Source organism: Bos taurus, chromosome X (genome assembly GCF_002263795.3).
Source record: "Bos taurus isolate L1 Dominette 01449 registration number 42190680 breed Hereford chromosome X, ARS-UCD2.0, whole genome shotgun sequence".
NCBI lineage: Eukaryota > Metazoa > Chordata > Mammalia > Artiodactyla > Bovidae > Bos > Bos taurus.
The window spans coordinates 97,420,822-97,438,003 of NC_037357.1; the positions used below are offsets into that span (position 1 = coordinate 97,420,822).

Here is a 17,182-nt window from a genome sequence, read left to right on the forward strand (position 1 = left end):
GTTGATATAAGAGCTTTGGAACTGGGCCAGAGACATGCAGTTTCTTTGAGATTAGATTTAAGGACATTGGAAACTCCTAGAAAGGAAATGTAAGACTTTAGTGATCTAACCCAGGCAACTAAATTAACTAGAAATAAAGAAAAGTATACACCAATATCTCTCATGAGCAAGGGATGCAAAAATCCCTAACAGTATTAACAAATCCATCAATATATTAAAAAAATAATAATTTACCATGACTGTGTGGGTTTATTCCAAGGATAAAAGGAAGGTTTGATATTTGAAAATCTATCAATGTAATGTATCATATTAACAATTTAAAGGGAAAAAAATAACCTGACAAGATCAACTAATAACAAAGAAAATTTGAAAATTACTTGACAGTCATTTGTGATAAAAATCCTTAGCAAACTAGGAATTCATCCTTTTGACCAAGGCTTAAGAAGAGTCAGACACGACTGAGTGACTGAACTGAACTGAACTAACTGTTGTTAGCTGAAATAGACATTTGACAATGATATGATACAGACTGATGAGAACAAAACAAAATCAAACAAAATCTGCTTAGGAAAATGTTTCTCCTTCAGATTCATTTGACAGGCTTGTCTTCTTGTCTGCCTATCTGGGCTCCAGTAAAGCCCACGTACTCCAGTGGAGGATATGAAGTCACACCATATTCATTCATAGGAGGCCACTGTAAGGATAAGATCTCATCAGTCACTGGAAATTTAAAGAAGCAATCACTTGTTTAGCTTTTAATTATCCTTGCCTTCCTTTTTTATCATCCCTTGGCCCTCATTCAAGCTCCAGTTTCATTACTTCCAACCATCATCTTCTCCTTCCATCTCAGAAGCATCACATGGCCTTGATAAGAAATGTAATAAATTGTAGTGCATGCAGTAGTGTGCCTCTCAGATGTCTCCCTCTTCAGGACTAAGTTACTCATTCTCTCAGCAGCTTAGAGATTTAGCAGCCAATAACTCTCAGCTGAGTCTCTCTCAGGAATTGCCCTTGGCTCAAGAAAGTCGTCTAATGTAAAGTCATGCCCTACCTCCACATCCAACAACTGGGAGATGTGTGGTTCAAGGCCTGGCACCTTTGCTTTAACTAGGGATAACAATGAAGGGCTTTTCCAACTCCAAAAAGACTTAATACAACTCACCAATCAACATTCGGTTCCAAATCTTAACAACTCTACTAACCAAAAGTTTATCCCCTCATGTCTGTGCCAAATATTCCCATTTTCTCCTACAAATTCTTACTCACCACCCCTCTCTATCCTGCTGTGTGTCCCAGGATGCTGTTCTCTGCATCCACCAGGCTCCCTAGCCTTCTGGCTTCCAGCCAAGAAAATGGGACACCCATGGCAAGTATTAACACAGCAGGAACGTGGGGATAGTCCACTTAGAAATTTTTTAAAGATGATGAGTTTTGCTATTTTCTATTATTTTCAGATAAAAAGCTCTCTGAACACTTATGACCCTGAATTAGACCGTGTCACCCCTCTCTACTAAGGCTGCAATGATATTTCTGCAATGAGAAAACTATTAAGGCACTGTTTGAGTATTTAAAACCAGATTAATTTTAAAGGTTACATATTTAAGACATTTTGCGCTTCCCTGGTAGCTCAGCGGTAAAGACTACATCTGTAATGCATTTTCACTGCTGAGGGTGTGTGTTCAATCCCTTGTCAGGGATCTAAAATCCCACAAGCCACATGGTGTGGCCAAAAAATCAGGAAAGAGAGTGAGAACACAAGCAAATGATGGCAACAGTGTGGAGAAAAGAGAAACCTTGTACGCCACTGGTAGGAATGTAAACTGCTGCAATCACTGTGAAAAACAGTACAGAGTTTTCTCAAAAAACTAAAAATACAACTCCCATGTGACCCAGTAATTCCATTCCCGGCTACATATCTGAAAAAACAAACAAACAGTAATTTAAAATGATACATGGACCCCAATATTCATAGCAGCACTATTTACAATAGTCAAGATATGGAAGCAACCTAAATTCCCATCGAAAGATGAATGATAAAGATGTGACTACACACATACGTGCACACATGCACACACGAACACACACAAACACACAGGAAAGCTACTCAACCATAAAAAATGAAATTTTGCCCTCTGTGACAACATGGATGGACTCAAAGGCTATTGTGCTAAATAAAATGTAAGACAAAGACAAATACCATGTATCACTTACACGTAGAATCTAAAAAATACAACAAATTAGTGCATATGACAAAAAAGAAACAGACTCACAGATATAGAGAATATACTAGTGGTTACCAGTGGGGAGAGGGAAGGGGGAAAGGGTGCAATATAGGGGTATAAGATTAAGAGGTACACATTATTATGTATAAAATAACCCACAAGGACATATTGTACAACACAGAGAATACAGTCAATATTTTATAGTAACTAAACAGACCATAACCTTTTAAAGTATAACCTTGCCCAGCCCCTCCTCTAGGCCAGTTCTGGACTGACCACTGACCTGGGACCATAACCCCTCTTTAATGGGCCGGCTCCGCCCCCAAAATGCCCGAAACTATGTGCTGCTGGGGACCAGTGCTGGTTTTCTTATTCTGAGAAAAAGAGCATGGCTTTGGGGAATGGAGGGGCGGGAACTCTCCAGGGTGCATAGCCACAAGGAGGCCCAGCGGCGCAAGAGGACCAGAGGAGCGGGACTTGGAGGCGGTGGAACCGGGTCGCAATGACAGTCCGCACGGAGCTTGCTCGCCTCCCGCCACCCGAGACGTCTGCCCAGCCTTTTGTACTACTTGTCGCGGGAAATGGTCGCACTCTTGTCGCTCCATATAACCTCAGAGGGAGCCACGTCAGAAGCAGTGTCCCTAAAGGTACCATGTTACCCATTGGCTGGGTTGCCCTTCGCCCCTTCAACCCTCTCCTGCGCGTGCGCAGCACTCAGGCTCCCCAGGCAATGGGGAACGGAAGTGCTCTGCTGACCCCGGGGAGGTGCAAGTTGGTGCTGGTTGGTGTTACCCGCCCAGAGATCTCGCGTTCTTGGTGGTGGATTAAGGGGAGGCGAAGTTGGGGATTGGCCACTTAGGAAGGTCGGAGGAGGGGCCATGGATAAAGAGCTCCCGCCCCTGGGGTGGGGGCGGTGTTGAGTCACCAGGCCTCTGTGGTGGGAGAAGGGCGGGCTCCGGGGGTCAGCGAGTGATTGCTTCATTAATTGATTAATTTAGCCACTGTTTACTCAGTGTCTACTAAATGCCTGGCACTGTTTTTCACATTTGTCTTCATAGTTGCCCTGTTTGTACTTTGATACTACCCTTCTGTTCATTTTCTAGGGAGAAAACAACAAAAGGGCTTGGAAACCTAGCCAAAATCACACAGTAAACCCAAAGGATTCTTTTGTTGCCAGGGCTGCTCCAACTTACTCAAAACATGCCAACCCCCACCTTTAGCAGGAATTAACTGAAATCTTACTGCTAAAGGGCCCAGAGATTAGAAAGGAAACTACAAACCAGCTGGGACCGAGATGCTCACTCTTCAGATCTCCAACAGACCCTGGGTCTCAGTATACGCTGATTTTATTACATTAGCATTTTAGATAACACTTACCGGTGGCCATGACCAGAGATTAAAGACCAAACAATAATAATAATAATGATAAAAGGGGGTAATACCACACCCCTTGGAAAAAGCACCACCTTTTCCCCAGTCAGATCAGATCAGATCAGTCGCTCAGTCATGTCCAACTCTTTGCGACCCCATGAATCGCAGTACACCAGGCCTCCCTGTCCATCACCAACTCCCAGAGTTCACTCAGACTGACGTCCATCGAGTCAGTGATGCCATCCAGCCATCTCATCCTCTGTCATTCCCTTCTCCTCCTGCCCCCAAACCCTCCCAGCGTCAGAGTCTTTTCCAATGAGTCAACTCTTCGCATGAGGTGGCCAAAGTACTGGAGTTTCAGCTTTAGCATCATTCCTTCCAAAGAAATCCCAGGGCTGATCTCCTTCAGAATGGACTGGTTGGATCTCCTTGCAGTCCAAGGGACTCTCAAGAGTCTTCTCCAACACCACAGTTCAAAAGCATCAATTCTTCAGCACTCAGCCTTCTTCACAGTCCAACTCTCACATCCATACATGACCACAGGAAAAACCATAGCCTTGACTAGACGAACCTTTGGTGGCAAAATAATATCTCTGCTTTTGAATATGCTATCTACGTTGGTCATAACTTTCCTTCCAAGGAGTAAGCGTCTTTAGACTAATGCATATGCGTCCCCATCTTTAGCCTCACTCCTCCCCCTTTTGTCTTCACTGTTTAAAATTAAATCCCTGCTGCAGGTGGGTGAGGAGAAGTTGCTCTGTGAACTTAGTTCCTGCTTCTCCATTCTTCGGCCACTGAATAAAGCTTGTGCTGTGTACATCTCAGCTTCCATTTCATTATTAGCTGCTCAAACTGGAATGGAAAAAAAAACCCTCCCCAACTGAGGCAGAGAGCCTTAGCCAGACTAGGGCTGAGGAGGATGCAAAGGACTTACAGGTAGCACTCCCCCCCCCCACATAGCACTTATGCCTTTGTAACTAACATACCCTTAATTTACTTATCAAGTTTGTTGCTTACTCTCTCTCCTCTGCAAGAGTACAGCTCCACACAATCAGGGAACTCTTGTATATCCAACACATAGAATAAGTACATAGTAGGCACTCACTTCTTATATTGAATGAGTGAAACCTGCAGAGGACTTTGATTTCAGAGGCTGGACTCTCAAAGAAGTAAAGCAGTCATAGCTCATTGTCTGCCGATAATCAAGCTCTTTGTTTCAGTTCAGTTACTCAATCGTGTCCAACTTTGCAACCCCACGGACTGCAGCACGCCAGGTTTCCCTGTCTATCACCAACTCCTGGAGCTTGCTCAAACCCATGTCCATAGAGTCGGTGATGCCATCCAACCATCTCATCCTCTGTTGTCCCCTTCTCCTCCTGCCCTCAGTCGTTCCCAGCATCAGGGTCTTTTCCAGTGAGTCACTTCTTCGCATCAGGTGGCCAAAGTATTAGAGCTTCAGCATCAGTCCTTCCAATGAACATTCTGGACTGATTTCCTTTAGGATTGACTGGCTTTATCTCCTTGTAGTCCAAGAGACTCTCAAGAGTCTTCTTCAACATCAGCACACAGGCCCAGGTGGGCGGCTCCAGCAGCAAGGGCCGAATCCAGCGCCAGGTGGCGGTCCAAAGGCCCAGATCCCTGCACGCATCCAGAGGCCCAAAATCCTCAGTAGCAGACACTGAAGGAGACCCTGTCAGCAATTGAGCCCTTACCTTTTAAACACAGAATGAAGAACTGTGCCTCCTTGTGTTGAGTAAAACATTTAAGTTTTCTTCAACTTTGCTTCATCATATGGTTTGCTAATGGCATCTCATGTGTGGTCATTGCCTTTCCAGGGTCAGGGCAACAGCCAACGGCTCACTAGCTTCAAACACCAGCTGACCTGCCATGGGTTTCCTTAATCTACAAAAGACCTCATAAGGAGGCAAGTTCCCAGGTCAGAGGCAGAGATAGGGTGCTGAAGTGATGGTTCTGCAGAAATGTGTTTGGTTCTGCCTCCTTAGGAATAAGCTCCTCTGAGGGGAGTTGCAGGAGATGCCCAGACACCAGGGCAGAGGAGGAAGGCTCAAAGAACAGCAGATCCTACAAGAGCTGGGCCTGCAATGTGCTGTCGCTTCTCCCAGCTGAGAGAGAGCAACACTGGCATGGTGACTCAACTTCCAGCCACCCATGAAGGACCAGGTTACAAAGGGCAGTTAAATCCCTATCAGAGGAGAGAGATGAAAGTTAGAAGTGTTTGGAGAGACACTGCCATGAGGGCAGGTGCCCTGCTGTAGTGCCTGTGAGGGCAGGATCAAGCTAGGAAGGATCACTCCCCACCATGTTACCAAACCAAATTGCATCTGGTTGCCAAATCTACTAAAACTGGGTTGTGGTGAAGGAAAATGCAGCATTTATTACAGGGCACCAAGCAAGGAGTCCAGGCAGCTAGTGCTTAAAAGACCCGGCCTCCCTGGTGACTGTTAGGAAAAGGTTTTTTTACAACAGGGTGACTGAGACAGGGTGACTGAGGGGGATTATAGGATCCATGATCAGCTTGTAAACATTTTTCTGATTAAATTGTGGTAAGATAAGTGGGAGTTAACATTATCGACCTTCTGGTTCCAACCCATCTGGGGGTCTCTGTGCTTGTAGTCAACATGCAGTTAACTCCTTCCACCTGGTGAGAGTTTCCGTCTCTGCAAAACAGCTCAAAGGATATGGCTCAGAAGTATTATCTATAGTCCTTGAGAAGGAACTAAAAGTATTTGACTTTGTTTAATGACTTAACTATTACTCTTTTGTCTTGTTTGACTGTTTTCCTTTGTTTCTGCATTTTCTCATTTCTTTGATTAAATTTATTCTTTGGAACTGAGGGAAGGCTTAGGAGACTAGTTTTTCTACAAACAAGAGGCAGGTGGAGGACATCTGCCTGGGAAGACCCCAAAGGGTCCTGCTCGGTTACAATTTCACAGGACTTTCCCCCATGCTGACATACTTGTGTACACACCTTATTCTTCCCCCTTATGCCATGGGCTATTTTTGGATTTGAGTCAATCCCTTAGTATGAACATGCCTCCTGCCTCTGGCAGAAATGTTGACTATCCCTCCACTCTCCACTCTGACTAAAGTGCTTTTTATCATTTAACAAAAATACATCAGACATCTTTTCATGTCAGCCAATTGTTATAATGGCCATTTCAGAGTGTAGCCATAACAGTTTAAACACTGTCATCCTCCAAGTCCAGATGCAGCTTGTTTACTATCAAAGGTCATTTTTATCAGAAGCGACGTCACCTGGTGATATGACTGTCATGCCACCATTATTGAATTCTCAGGAACATAGGAAATTGAGTCATGTCCCTTTTCTTTTAGCTAATATGAATAATGCTGCCTTTAACATCCATGTGGCCATATAAATATTCCAGTAAGATAGAAAGAAAGTGTTAGTCACTCAGTGGAGTTTGACTCTTTGTGACCTTATGGACTGTAGCCTGGCAGGCTCCTCTGTCCATGGAATTCTCCAGGCAAAAATACTGGAGTGGGTTGCCATTTCCTTCTCCAGGGGATCTTCCTGACCCAGGGATCGAACCTGGGTCTCCTGCATTGCAGGCAAGATTGTTTATTGTCTGAGACACCAGGGAAGTCAGTAGGATAGAGTCCTAGTTAAAATATGAGAAAAAAAAATGTAATAGTTACTGCCACACTAAGAGTACTCATGTTCCTATACCTTCATGAACAGTGGCTCTTCTCTATCTTTTGAATGCTTACTAACCTTATAGGTAAAAAAGAGTCTCTTACTATTTAATTAGCATATATTTGAACTCTATTGAGATTTATAATCTATTTGTATCTTTAGCAGCTGCTTATATTGGTTTGGCCAAAAAGTTCATTCAGGTTTTTCCATGCCATCTTACAGAAAAACCTAAATGAAATTTTTAGTCAACTAATTATTTCTGTTGGTATGAACATTTTATCCATTCTGTTGTCTTTTCTTAACTGACTTATCAAAAACTCAAGAGTAAAATCCTAGAAATGGCACTGCTGCATTAAAGAGTATTTGTAATATACATTTTGATGTATATTAACCAGTTGCTCCACCCATACCCAATGCTTTAAATCATTTATAACTTCTTTGTTATTTTTCTACACACTTGATTGCACTAGGTATTTACCTGTTTAATGTTTAAGAAGCTGAACAGTATAAATAATTAATGGAGATCTAATGCCCAGCATAATGATTATAGTTAACCATACTGTATTATAAACTTCAAAGTTGCCAAGAGACTACATTTTAATTGTTCTCACTACAAAAAAAGAAATTATAATTGTGTGACATGATAGAGGTGTTAGCTAATGCTACCGGTGGTAATCATATTACAAAATATAAATGTATCAAGTCAATATGTTGTATGTGTTGTGCTCAGTTCCTCAGTGTCCGACTCTTTGCGACCCTATGGACTGCAACCCACTAGGCTTCTCTGTCCATGGGATTCTCCAGGCAAGAATACTGGAGTGAGTTGCCATTTCCTTCTCCAGGGGATCTTCCCAACCCAGGGATCGAACCTGAGTCTCCCACATTGCAGGCTGATTCTTTACCACTGAGCCACCAGGGAAATCCAGACTTTACACAGTGTTATATGTCAATTATATCTAAATAAGAAAAAGAATCTGAAGGGTGATAAATGGTATACTATTATAAATTTATTTCACATTCCTCCAGTTATACTGGAGGAGGTTGTGGTTCTTAAAGATGTTAGAATTTTAGTGTATGAAGTAAATTAGATCATTGTTATATAATAAACAAATATCATTACCACTTTGATATTGATGTTTGAGAATTTAAAAAGTTATTTTCTTCAATTTAGATATTTCTAATGTCTAGGTAATCAAGTTTGCCAGTCTTTAACTGTATGTCTTCTGAATTTGGGGATGGTTTAAAAAGACTTTCGCTATTTTGCATTTATAAAAACTTTTAACTAGTAATTTTATGGTTATCCTGTACACATTTAAATCTCTGATTTCATCTGCAATTTATTTTGGAATTTGGAGTGGGGTAGCTAATGCAGTTTTATGGTATGCTTTTTTCCTGCATAAATACGTAGCCAGATTTTGCTAATAACCTCTTTTCTGCAGCAATTTGAGATGCTTTCGTTCTGAACTAAATTCTGACCCTGTATGTGTAGGATCTATTAGTAGTTTTTAAATTCCTTCATTGTCATTATTAAAGCATTAACACTGAGTGTAGTATGAATAAAACTCTCTCTCCTCATCACAGAAATCTGAGATAACCTGGCTTTAGCTCTGTGTCTCTGTAAATCCAATAATTGTGGAATAACAGCTGTATTACCAGGCATTGTTACTTAGGATCAGTATGATTCTTTATTGGTAAACAAACTGCACCTGGACTGGGAGGCCTGCGAATAACTAAAAATAGCTGGTAGGAAGCCATTGATTTGGGTTTTCCTGGGTCCAGGGTAACTCTCATAACTGAGCATGTCCTTCACCAGGACCCTGGAAAATATGCTGTTAGGGAAATTAAAATGGAGGTAGTCTTGTTCAGGCTTCAGAGGCAGGGGAGCAGGCCTCTGACCTGCTTCTGACCTGCCTGGACACTCCCTGGGTTACGTGCCTGCCCATGAGCATGCAGATTGTTACCAGCTATCAAGCAGCTCTTTAGATAAGAGAGGGAATGGGTCTTGGAATTTTCTTGAGTTCTTAGAGGCCTGGCCAGCCTCTGGGGTCTGGAAAATCTGGTGACTCAGAAGATGGAATAAACAGCACTGTCAAAGTTTAAAGAAAAACCAGAGCTGCATTTTTGTTCACAAACTGATGATGGTATCAATTTGCAGCCTGGGATTATAAGGAGGAGCCCCCAAAGCTGCAATTTGATCTCGCCAGTGGGGTGGAGGCATTGCCCAGGACCTTCTCCCAATTGGGACTCCAGATTGCTGTTACTTGGGACATCCCAGTGCTGTTAAATTCTGGATGTAGGTGTTGGCCCAATTTGGTGATGTATATGCTGTTACTTCTCTCTGTTGCTTCTATTTCTTTTCTTTTAATGACTGTATATTGAAAATAAGTCAGATAATCCTGTATTAAATATTCAAATTGTTGTGTGAGTAACGAGTGGTTTCTTCTGCTAATGAATCCTTTGAACCTAAAATGAAAGTAAAACTTTTGGCAAAACGTGTGCCTGGGGGTCTGTTACAAGAGATACTGGTGTATGGAGCAGCTTTTGGCTTCTAGGCCAGATACTGGCTGTGTTTGACAGTGTGGTTCCTGGGCACCTCAACTAGTACATGGCGGGGGGGAGTGGCAGGGGCAGGTTGAGCTACTGGATTGTACAAAGTCCTCCTGCTGGCAACACAGGCCTGTCACTACCTTTTGGCCCACTGTTTCCTGTCTCCCTCTGCAAAGCTGAGTAAACTGGTGCCACACATGGCCCACGGGAGCCTTGTGGCTGCAACATGTCTTCTTGAATTTAAGGCCACCGAGGGTGAGTGGGACAGGATGGGATCCAGAATGGAAATGGGTGGGTTATTGCTCTCCAGGCAGTTAGAGAAGTAAATCCTTGTTTGGTGGTGATAAGATCAAATAGAGACCTTTTCTTTATTACCTAAATTTGCTGACCAGGCCAGATACTGTCCTGTTCTTTGACTCGTGATTGATCTGATAATCAGTGCTGTTGGTCATGATTGAGTGGCTATGTTTTGAACTGTTCTAGATCTACATCCCTTCCAAAGCCTTCTCTGTCGGTCCCAAACAGAACTGAGTTCTTCCTCTTTTGGATTCCCTGCCCTACATCTGCCATTGCCTTCTTCCTTTCCTCCTGCCCTTTCATGTGTAAGTTTATAAGTGGTGTTTTTCTCCCTCTACTAGAATGTATGTAACTCCTTCAACTCAGGAGGTGTTTGTTTTTTATTAATCTTTAAATCCTCAGAACTTATCAGCTTGGTCTCTAGTCAATAAATATGTGTTGGAAGAATGAACTTCCAGGGTGAGATATTTCTAACACTTCATCTCTTTTCCCATAGTTTAAAATAATTTTAGTTATATAAGCACCCTATATACTACACTATGTCAAATTGTGGATGATGAACAGTATAACAATTACACAGAGAAAGGCAATGCAGTGTCTAAAAGTGTGTGTGCAGAAACCAGACTGCATGGATTTTGATTCCTAGTTCCTACCTGTGTGACCCGGGGCAGGTAACCTTGCACTCTATGAACCCTCCTGTCCTCATCTGTCAGGGTTCTCCTGGGTGGTGGGGAGGGCTGAAATCTTTCTACATATGAAGAACATAGGATGGGCACAGAGTGGGCACTTGATTTGATGTACTATCTCCATCTGCAAGCTAATCACTGGGATGTGTTGTTGTAGGAAACATTGACCTTCAGGGATGTGTTTGTGGACTTCACCCAGGAGGAGTGGCAGCAGCTGGATGCTGCTCAGAAGAACCTCCACAGGGATGTCATGCTGGAGAACTACAGCCACCTGGTCTCTGTTGGTGAGAAACCCTCCACAGGGTGACTGGTACACATCCCCTCGTGTCTCCCTCTCTGGGCTACTGCAGCTCAGGGGCGTCTGGGCCCTGAATGAGTCAGGCCTCAGGCTCCTGGTCAGAAATTCCTAATGGCACTTGCCCCCTGCCCAGGATGGTCATGCTCTCGCCTTCTCTGTAGATGGTCTGCACTGAGGGCCCACTGGCTAGGCTCACAGGGCAGTCACCAAAGCCAGACCATCCCCGCCCTGCAGGGACGGGCCTCGGTTCCGGAATGCTACAGGTGTTCATAACCAAGTCCTCTGTCATTTCCCCTTAATAGGATACCTTGTGGCCCAGCCACATGGGATCTTCAGGTTGGGACAAGGAGGAGAGGAGGCCGGGATGGCAGCTGGAGAAAGCCCACTGTGGAGCTGTCCAGGTAAGCCCATGTCAGGTCAGGGGTTAAGGGGTGGTGGTCCTTACCACAGTTCTATTTATTTCATCTTTCTGGCCCCTGAAGAAACCAGCTGGATCCCAGAGAATAAGTTTAAACTACCACAAGCTCAACCACACCAAGTTTAACTTCACAAGAGAGAAATATAGCACCTTGAGGTCCTCTTTGGGATCAGAGGTGACACATTTTACACCTAGAAATACTTGTTTGGCCCATATTCCAGGTGACACAAAAGGCTGCCAGCTTTGACTGGGGCCTAGGGCAGGAAAGGTTCTGTAGTTAGCCCAGGCTCTAGTGCCAACAGTCTTGTTGCTTGCACCATATGGTCTGGCTGCCCTAAGGGGCTGAAGGTGTCAGTGGCAGGAAAAGATGCAGAGTGAGAAACAAGCCCCTTAGATTTTTGAGTAAGGTCATGAAATATGTGTCAGAGAATTATACTACTTTTGAGATAGCAGGGTCCCATAACTCATGAGGAGCACTAGGCACAATAAACCTCCTTCTATCCTGCTGCTCTGCTCCATTTACTGAATAACCCACAAAACTGCCAATTTTCAGTGTGGCCTAGAGCAAGAATAGACTTTGCAATAGGTGTGGATTACCAAATGACCTAGCATATGAAGTGTTTGTGGCAGATGGACACGGAGTATGGAAATTTTGGAAGGTCCCTGTGAGTCACAGTACAGCCTGTGAGGGTTTTGGAGCATAGCGTGCCATCTTCTGCGGACAGATATTCTTCAGAGAAAAAAAATTTCTAGCCTGCTATTGACCCTAATTGAGGATCTTCCCCTTGCCCTTTCTAAGTCCTCCCCCTCAAAGTTATTAACTATCCTGAATTCTAATACCAGAGAGGAGAATTCCATTGATAGGATTGTATGTTTTATGACCCTGGAAAAATAAACAAGAAAATTTTTAAAAGCATTGTTAGAAACTCCAGGAAAATAAAAAACTAAGCAAAAAAATAAATAATTATTGGGATTAACTTATATTTTCTTATGAATTTCCTCCTAAGTTCTTCAGAAGTTCCAACTGAAACTCTGATAATTACCTGGGCCCATAATCACTAGTGGGGTCTGATCTCCAAGCTGATCTCTTTAGCACATAAGATTCTTGGCTGCTATACATCTCTGAATCTGTCCTATGCCATTTACCAATCAGCGAGCTCCTTGTGGGAAAAAAGTAGCTGTCTATTGCTACTTTTCTTGCCTGCATGAGCTTGCCACCCAAGTCCCACTGTCTTAGCTCAGGGTGCCTTCAGGGCCTAGAAACCAGCTGCAATTCCTTGTCACATGTATTTCTTCAACATGGCTGCTTACTTTATCAGGCCAGCAAGGAAATTTTCTCTCTGGTCTCCTAAGATGAAGTGTTGTATAACATAACATAGTCATGGGAGTGACATCCTATACCTCTGCCATAAACTATTGGCTGAAAGCAAGTCTCAGTTCTGCCTACACTTAAGCAGAGAGGATTATATAGGGCATAAATCACTGGAGTCACCTAGGATGTGCCTGACAAAACTGCTGACAACAGGACAAGGAGCAAAGAGGGAATAGGAACATTCACAAGTATCACAGTTGAAGAGATTTCTATTTGGTGTCAGAAGTCAGTTTTGTCTCATTACTTGTACCTTTGACCAATTTACTACCTCACCTGTAAAGTTTGTTAGCTGATAATTTATGTAATGAGGTTTGGTGGTCACAGAGTAAATAACTATGGAAACACATTTTTATCCAAAAAATCACACAGATATTAAAACTGCAGGATATTCACTGTCAAGATGCAAAACATATACTCAAAACCATACCCTCAGATAACCACATGAAAAAGGAATAAGGAATATATACACATACATGAAAATGGGGTTATTTTAAGAAAACAATGATGTCATACATTAAAGTATGGATGGAAAGACAGAATCAAGCATGCCCAAGATTACTTTAAACAATTTATTTTACTGGTAGTTTCTGGAGACTACATTTAAAAATTAAAAAATCAACAGTCCTAACACCCAAGTAATAATCTGGATAATCTGCTTAATAATTTGGTATATTTCCTTCTAAGCATTTTGTTCTGTGTCCACCTATACAATCTAAAACACATACAAATATAAAATATATTTGTATACATATATGTGCATATAATTTTACTCAGTATACAACTATTTTTCTGCCACCCAGAATCACTGATATAATGCTGCATATCCATTCTCAATGCATTTTTACAATGTAAATCATGTGGTACATTTAAAAATTTTTTTCACTTAGCCAATTATCATGAACATTTCCTTAAATCCTCAAACATAAGAACACTTTTGGAGAAGGAAATGGCAACCCACTCCAGTATTTTTGCCTGGAGAATCCCAGGAAGGGAGGAGCCTGGTTGGCTGCCATCTATGGGGTCTCACAGAGTCAGACACGACTGAAGTGACTTAGCAGCAGCAGCAAGAACACTTTTAATTAGTGCATACTATTCTATCTTATTGATATGTCAATTTTGAATCAATTGACTACTGGATAGTCAATTTTTTTCCTATTTCAAATAATATTGTGTTAAGGAAGATAATCTGAAAATTAAAAATTTTTATTGACTAATAAAATGAGGCATAAAATGTAACCATAAAATGGTCACCCTTAAATATTAAGTTGTAAGCTATGTTCCTAAGTGAGGTGTGTTAAAGCTTACTATATGCCTTTTCTGAAAGGGGTTTGTATTTTACACTGAAAGTGTTGATGAACATGTGTAAGATCTCCTGTTTGAGTGCTTGTTTCAGGGATCATGATGACTCATCCCCCTTTATATCACTTAAGGGAGGAATTTTCCTATTTGTTTAAGAAGTGAACGTAGTTTGCCATAGCTAGGATTAGTAATTTTATACTTTATATTTTTCTTTCAAAAATGTCATACTTACTCCACAGTGAACATGTCTTAATTACTGAGTGCTTGTTTGGAACCTCTAGACCTTTCCCACAAAATGTGTGGTATAGAATATGGAACATATTTCTCTCATAACTTCTAACAGTTTTCTAGACTTTAAATTCTTAGTTTCTTTTCAGCATACTCTGATAGTCAATGACATTTAAATTCTTTGTAAATTTTTTTCTGTATCAATATATTCACAGTTTTGTCACTTCTGAATTCTCTGATATATAATTCTCCACTCGTGTAAGAATTCTGGATGAAAAATTGGTCACATTTATCAGATGCTTCTGGAATTGTGCTTTTCTGCTTTCTTAAGTTAAATGAACATTAAATAGTATATGAAGTTTTTTACATTCTTGATATTTATAAGGTTACTCCCCAGGATGAACTGATATATAATGAGGTATAACTAGTGAAATTATCTCTATATTAATATATTAATAGGTTATAATATGTTATTATATCATATTATAGGTTATTAGTAAGTATATTAATAGGTTTTATCTCCTGTGTGACTTTTCTGATGTTTAATGAGAGTTGACTTCCCACTGAAGGCTTTATCACATTCTCTGCATTCATAAGGTTTCTCTCCTGTATGCGTTCTGTGATGTACAATGAGAGTTGATTTCACACTGAAAGCTTTCCCACATTCACTGCATTCATAAGGTTTTTCTCCTGTATGAATTCTCTGATGTTTAATGAGAGTTGACTTCCTACTGAACGTTTTCCTACATTCACTACACTCATAGGGTCTCTCTCCTGTATGAATTCTCTGATGTTTAATCAGTGGTGACTTTTCACTGAAAGCTTTCCCACATTCATTGCATTTATAGGGTTTTTCTCCTGTATGAGTTCTTTGATGTACAATAAGGGTTGACTTCTCACCAAATGCTTTCCCACACCTTCTGCATTCATAAGGTTTCTCTCCTGTGTGAATTCTATGATGGACAGAGAGATGTGATTTTCCACTGAAAGTCTTCCCACATATGCTACATTCATAGGATTTTTCTCGTGTATGAACTCTCTGATGAACAGAAAGATGTGACTTTCCCCTGAAGCCTTTTCCACATTTACTACACTCATAAAGTGTCTCTTCTGTATGAGTTAGCTGATGTTTAATGGGTGTGGGTGTCTCATTAAAGCCTTTCCCATGTTTATTGCACTCAGATTTCTCACCCATATGAGTCCTTTGATATATAAGCCTGGACTTATCACATTTGATAGCTTCATAAAATGCTTGTCTAATGTGTGTTTTTTCATGTCTAATAAGGTGATATGAACTCTTAAAAGCTTTTGCACATTCACCACATACAAATGGTTTCTCTCCTGTATGAGTTCGCTGATGTTTCATCAGAGTTGACTTCTGGATAAATGTTTTCCCACATTCACTGCATTCATATGGCTTTTCCCCTGTATGAGTTCTCTGGTGTGCAATTAGGGTTGACTTCTGGCTGAAAGTTTTTGCACAGTCACAGCATTCATAAGGTTTCTCTCCAGTGTGAGTTCTCTGATGTACAACAAGGTTTGCTTTCTGGATAAACACTTTTCCACATTCAGAACATTGATAGAGTTTCTCCCCATTTTGAATTCTTGGACTTTTATTAAGAGCTTGCTTACAGTGGAGGGCTTTTCCATGTTCATTAGGCTCAAAGAATTTCTCTCCAGATTGAGCTTTATCAAGATTAGAATGGAAGCATAATTTCCAATATGCCTTACATTCATCACCTTTCTTTCTTACACAGCTTCTACTTTGACTAAGAAAATTGAAATTATGTTTTGAACACTTTCCCCATGAATAATATTTAGTGAGTCTTTGTCCTATAGAAACAAAGCCTGTGCTTGGATAAATGATTTCTCCATATGTTCTGAATTCTTGGCCACTTTTATCCTTCAGTGTTTCCTTATTTATGGATGCAGCTTGCCATAGAAGTTTGTCTTGGCTTTCCTTGTGGTTATCTGTCTGGTCATTAACTTTCCAGAATTCTAGGGAAAAATGCAATGATTCATCAAACTTGTAAGTATTTCTATGATAATGTTATGGGACAAAATTCATTCATAAATGCCCTGCTGTGAACTCCTATTAAGGGACCTGAGCTGATGTGAATGAACCCTCCCTATATTCTACCACCCTCCCTATACTCCACCACTTCCCTCAACTGTAAATACAAAGAAATGCTGGCCTATATTTAACAAAAATAATTTAATTCACAGTCAAGCTCAAGACCAAGAAAATATAAATTTTAGACATCAAAAGTGAAATGAGAATTTAAAGTGATGGGGTGAACAAAAACTGAAGCTTGAGGATTTACTGGGGAATCCAGACCACAGGGCACAAATGTTCAGGAAACTGGAATGTGATTTTCACTTAAAGTAGGAACCACAAAGGGTATCCATGCTTATTAAACATGAACTAGAAAGACTCCCCACTGGTCAAAGAAACTGGGAAGAATGGTATTATATATAAAAAATTAAAAGTCTGATATGATACTATATATAGAAAACCCTGAAGACTCCACACAAAAACTACTAGAACTGATAAATTCAGCATAGTAGCAGGATACGAGATTAACACAGAGAAACTGGTTATGTTTCTTTATACTAACAGTGAAATATCAGAAAAGTAAAAAAAAAAAAAAAAAAATCCCTTTTAAAATCACATCAAAAAATAAAATACTTAGGAATAAACTTGACCAAAGAGGTGAAAGACTTAATACGCTGAGAACCTAAAACATTGATAAAGGAAACTGAAGATG

The 17,182-nt window shown here is 41.0% G+C and overlaps 1 protein-coding gene and 1 pseudogene across 7 annotated transcripts in view; both read right to left on the reverse strand.

Annotated features, from left to right (window-relative positions):
• LOC132344328 (ATP-dependent RNA helicase DDX3X-like) overlaps positions 1–17,182 on the reverse strand; it is a 90,527-nt pseudogene that overhangs the window by 48,248 nt on the left and 25,097 nt on the right.
• ZNF674 (zinc finger protein 674) overlaps positions 13,443–17,182 on the reverse strand; it is a 34,218-nt gene continuing 30,478 nt past the window's right edge. For all 7 annotated transcript variants that reach the window (XM_010822057.4, XM_059883379.1, XM_059883380.1 and 4 more), the window contains one exon: positions 13,443–16,412. In XM_010822057.4, coding sequence (XP_010820359.1) covers positions 14,920–16,412 — 1,493 coding nt within the window. In that variant the 3' untranslated portion in view covers positions 13,443–14,919. The remainder of the gene's footprint in view (positions 16,413–17,182) is intronic.